Source organism: Corvus brachyrhynchos, unplaced genomic scaffold, assembly GCF_000691975.1.
Source record: "Corvus brachyrhynchos isolate BGI_N302 unplaced genomic scaffold, ASM69197v1 scaffold58, whole genome shotgun sequence".
Taxonomy (NCBI): Eukaryota; Metazoa; Chordata; class Aves; order Passeriformes; family Corvidae; genus Corvus; species Corvus brachyrhynchos.
Window position 1 is genome coordinate 498,763 of NW_008239539.1, and position 4,619 is coordinate 503,381.

The 4,619-nt window shown below is 63.5% G+C and overlaps 2 protein-coding genes across 2 annotated transcripts in view; one reads left to right on the forward strand and one right to left on the reverse strand.

The window, feature by feature from the left end:
• The window catches only part of LUC7L (LUC7 like), a 22,141-nt gene extending 18,354 nt beyond the window's left edge, over positions 1–3,787 (reverse strand). Inside the window, exon 1 of the mRNA XM_017741227.1 lies at positions 3,729–3,787. Coding sequence (XP_017596716.1) covers positions 3,729–3,787 — 59 coding nt within the window. The remainder of the gene's footprint in view (positions 1–3,728) is intronic.
• On the forward strand, positions 150–4,617 carry LOC108448429. Its single transcript, XM_017741228.1, has 2 exons — positions 150–2,817; positions 3,875–4,617. Exon 2 carries the CDS (start codon positions 3,907–3,909, stop codon positions 4,615–4,617), a length of 711 nt encoding a protein of 236 aa, XP_017596717.1. The 5' UTR covers positions 150–2,817; positions 3,875–3,906.
• The last annotated feature ends 2 nt before the right edge of the window (positions 4,618–4,619 follow it).

The following is a 4,619-nucleotide window of genomic DNA, read 5'->3' on the forward strand; positions in this document are numbered from 1 at the left end:
GTGCCCGGAGCAGGCCTGGGCTGCGCTCGCTGCCGTCCCCACCGCACTTGTGGCAGCTCGGGGCTACCGTGGGGAATGTGGGGAGGGGAAATGTGGGGTAAGGAAAGTCCCTGCCTGGGGTAGGGGGTGATAGGACACATGGCCGGGACCGGGAGGAAGCACCGGGAGGCAGGGTGGATGCATGGACAGGGGGACGAACCCCCTTGCACATGGGTACAGCCAGGAGAGGACCGAGAACAGGGCAGGACAGGGCTGGGCAGTCCGTGGCTGCTCTCCCGGCTGAGGGGGGAGGATGAGGCCGTGGTTTGCAGGGGAGCTTGGGCTGTTGCGAAGCTTTGCCGTGTGCTGCGTTCCCTGTCTGGCTTTCTGAGCTCCAGCTCCATCTCGCACCACTCCCGCGAGTTTTACCTCTTGTTTCTTCACCGGGAGCTCCCGGCCCCGGCTGCCCTATGCATGCTCCCTATGCCGGAGAAATCCCACCTGCTCTTTTTACTGCCACAGGGCTACAAAGGCGGCGAGGGTTAGAGCTAGAGCCCTGGTGCAGGATGCTCCGTTTGCCATAGTCATGCCTGGTTTTCCCACAAATTTAAAGCTTCGTTGGCTTTCAGGGAAAGGCAGAATGAGCCAGCCCCGGACAGGGCTGTGCCGCCGCCCCGCTCCGGTGCACCATCCCGGGTGAGCAGAATCAGCCTCATCTCAGACTGCGGTCTGCCACCTCCCTGCTTGTCTGCGGGGGTCTCTGCGGACAGGAGACCCCTTCCCTGTGGGACGGGAGCTCCTCGTGCCCGGCCCTGGCAAGGTTTGGAGCAGGAAGGGCCACCCTAGACACTCGAATGGGTGCAAAACCACATGCCCAAGCCTGTTGCAGGAGCAGCGGCATTGCCTGTCCCTGCTGCTCGCCCTTGGAATGGTCCTGCTGAGCCCTGAGTGTTCCCTAAGTGCGTTATTCCTTTCCACAAAGGACGGACACCTCATCACTCCCAACTCTGTGAGCCGGCAGCCAAGTCATGTGCTCCCCACACCATGTCCCACACCTGGACCCCCTCGCCAGCATGCCCAGACCCTTCCCACCCGGGCAAAGGGACAGCGCTGCCCTTTCCTCCGGCCGCACTGTCCCGGAGGCTGTGGGAGCTCTCCCCATCTCCTGCTCTGCAGGAAGAGGGTCTGGGGCAGAGATGGCTGGGGACACCAGAGGAAGCCGCCGTTCCCTGGGGACCGTGGTGGGGGATCGGGGTGGCTGTCCTGCTCCCAGGGCTGGTCCCCCGGGTTGAAGCCGGCAGCAATGCCAGACCATGCCGGGGCGGAGCCGTGCCGGGCGGGTGGGTGACAGTGGGTGACGTCGGGGAGCAAACCGAAGGGTGCCCGTGGCTAATCAGCTCCCACCCACCGTGTTTGCCCAGCAGTGCCCGGGTGGCTGCTGCTCCCGCCCCGCGTTGCCGCTGTGAGTGTTTAGGGAGAGGAGAGGGAGCTGTGCGGAGCCGGAGCCGGTGCCCAGCTCCGCCCCTGCAGGGAGCCCCAGGGCTGCCGGCCCGGGGAGAGGGTCGGTGACAGCCCTACCCAGGCTGGGACACTCTTCTCGCCAGTGCTGCACCCTGCCAGGAGCTGGGGACACCATCTCAGCACTGGGGACAGCTCAGAACAGGGTGCTCAGGGCAGGGGGCAGGGAGGGCTCCGAGAGAGAGACCAGGAGCTGCGGTCACTCCAAAAACAGGAGAGGGGGACAGCTCTGGAGCAGGGCTGTGGGTGTCCCCAAGCCCAATGACCATTGTCCCACTCCCTGAGTGTCCCCAACACCGGTGACAGAGTCTGGGTGCTGTGTCAGGCCCCTGCCATCCTGTGCCCTTCAGCTGTCAGGGGCAGGCTGTCCTGTGTCCTCTGGCCATCCTGCGTCCCCAGTCACCCTGCATCCCCCAGCCATTTGTGTCCCCTGGCCGTGGTCTGTGCTGCCCCGGATGACCCCGCTGGCACGTCCTGCTGCCAAGGCAGAAATGGCACCTCTGGCACAGCGCCTCTGGGACCTGAGCTGATTTTCATCGTCCCTGTCCTCACAGGGGAGTTGCTGTGGGGGTCAGCACGGCCACAGGCCATAGCACAGACACAGGACACACAGGGTGAAAATGCTGTCATCCAGGTGCTGTCCTTGCCGTGGGGCTGGCTCAGCCACTCTCCACATGGCATGTTCACCTTCGCATCCACAGATTCCAAAACCTCTTCCAGGGCTGGTCGGGGAGCCCAACATCCATTTCAAAGGGGCACAAGGCTGGAGATGGGTGGTCTGAACTGCATGAGGGTAGTGCAGCACCTGGGGGTACCTCACGGAAAGGCTTTGCCCACTGCAGCAGCAGCCCCTGTTTGCAGAGGCATCGCTCGATACGCAGTATGTTCTTCAGAAGATCCCTACTCCAGGAGTCAAAATAGCATGAAATTTAATTTTACGCCTATTTGACAAAGCTTGATTTCACCTCCAATCAGCAGGGAGATAAGAGCCCTCGGCACAAGTGTGCGGGCAGTTTGGCAGCTGGGGCTGCCGATTTAATAGGTGAATTTACAGGGACAACACTTGAAAATCCCCTGGCTAGTGAACCATTAAGGTGAGCCCTGCCTTCCGTCCCCGCGTCCCTCCCCGCGCCGCTCTCCCGTTGCTGGGTGCTAAAGCAAACCCCAGCTCTGTTTACCGAGTCTACTATTACAATACGGCTACCAAATATTTGCCAGCCGTCAGCTCGCTGCTCCGCTATAAATACTTCAGGCCCAGGTGGAGGGACGGGCAGGGGGAGCGGCGCGGGAGCCTATGCATGGCCGGGCGGCAGCGCCAAGGTGAGTGCGGAACCGCGGCCCGGGCGATGCCCTCCTGCCCCGGGGGTTTTTCCGGCTGAGGATGGCGGCGGGGCAGGCAGTGGGGTGGCCCCGCTCCCCTCTCCCCGCAGTCCGGAGGTGTGAGGCTGAGCCCCCCCGACAACCCACCCCGGGGCAGCACGGAGGCAGGACGGGGGGTACCGCGGTGGGGACGGCACAGAGAGGGACACACAGAGATGGCAAGGACAATCTTGGGCTGGGTGCAGGTCCTGGCACCATGCTTGGTGTGGCAGGAGCAGGTCTGGTTCCCCAGGATTTGTTCCCTGCCCTGAGACCCTCTCAGCATGGCCAGGGGTGTCCTGCAGAGAGGCAGGGGTGAGGATCCTTCAGCACCACTAGGACAAGCTACAAAAGGGGCACATCCAGCTCCGCGAGGACGCATGGGGCTCGATGGCACTGAGCCCAGCATGGCAAGGTGGGGGCTGAGCCCCATTCACCTCCATGCACAGCCCTGCGGTGAAGGGGAACATCCCTCTGCCCCACAGCTCTGGAACACATCCCCACTGCTCTTCATCCCGTGGACATCTGTCTCCCACAGATCAAAGTGAACATCCCTGCTGCCCCATGTCCCATGACTTAGGGACATTCCCATTATCCCACATCCCATGCCTTGATGGGGACATCCCTGTTGCTTGGTATCCCAGGGTTCAGTTAGAATATCCCCACTGTTCCATGTCCTGTTGCTTGTAGGGGAATGGCATCTCTGCTGCTCCATGTCCCATGACTCAGGGTTATGCTCACACTGCCCCACATCCCATGTTTTGGTGGGGACACCCCTGCTGCCCGCTGTCCCAGGGCTGAGTGGGGACACTGCCCTGTTTCCTATGGCTAGTGGGGACATCCCCAATGCCCCACATCCCACATCTCATTGCATGTGCGGGACATCCATGCTGCCCTGCAGCCCCACCTTGGCCATGATGTGGCACGACATGGTCCCCTGCCCTCTCAGGGCTGCTGGGTGGTGGGTCAGGGCTGGTGCCAGGGTGTGTCACCCTGACCCCGCTGTCCCTGCCCACAGGGTGAGTCCCGGGGGTGCCTCTGAGCGCTGACATGGCTGCGGGTGTCATCCAGCCCCTGGCCGAGTTGCGGCTGCCCTCGCCCTTCCCACACGGCCTCCTGCTGCCCACGCACCCTGAACCTGACTTCCCCGACGTCTCGGAGGAGGAGGAGGAGGAGGAAGAAGAAGAGGATGAAGAGGAGGAGGAAGTGGAAGCAGTGGAGGAGAGCGTGAGGCCGGAGCTGGCCGGTGTCTCCAGCACTGCTGAGACCACCCTGCGTCTCCTCAAGTTTTCGGAGCTCATCAGCTGCGACATCCAGCGCTACTTCGGGCGGCGGGGCCGGGAGGAGGCCCCCAGCAGCCGCCCCGTGCCCGAGGACTGTGGCTCACCCCAGAGCACTGAGGCTGTGCCCGAGGCCGTGGTCCCACGGCGCAGCCCGGGGGCCACACACATGCTGGGGCCGCTGGCCGAGCTCTTTGAGTACGGTGTGCACCGGTGCCTGCCCGCCCGGGTGGCCGGCAGCAAGACACAGCGGCTGGAGAGGAAGTATGGCCACATCACCCCCATGCACCACAGGAAGTTGCCACCCTCCTTCTGGAAAGAGCCAGGCCCAGGTCCTGCCAGCCTCCTTCACGCTGGCACCCCTGACTTCAGCGACCTCCTGGCCAACTGGACAGTGGAGCCAGGGCCAGAGCTGCCAGGCACTGGGCGGGAGCTGCCGGGTCGCCTGGGGCTGGAGGCTGAGCCTTTTGCTGGGCTGTGACC

Coding starts and splice junctions, on each gene's coding strand:
- LOC108448429 (XM_017741228.1), top strand. CDS start 3,907: ATGGCTGCGGGTGTCATCCAGCCCCTGGCCGAGTTGCGGCTGCCCTCG.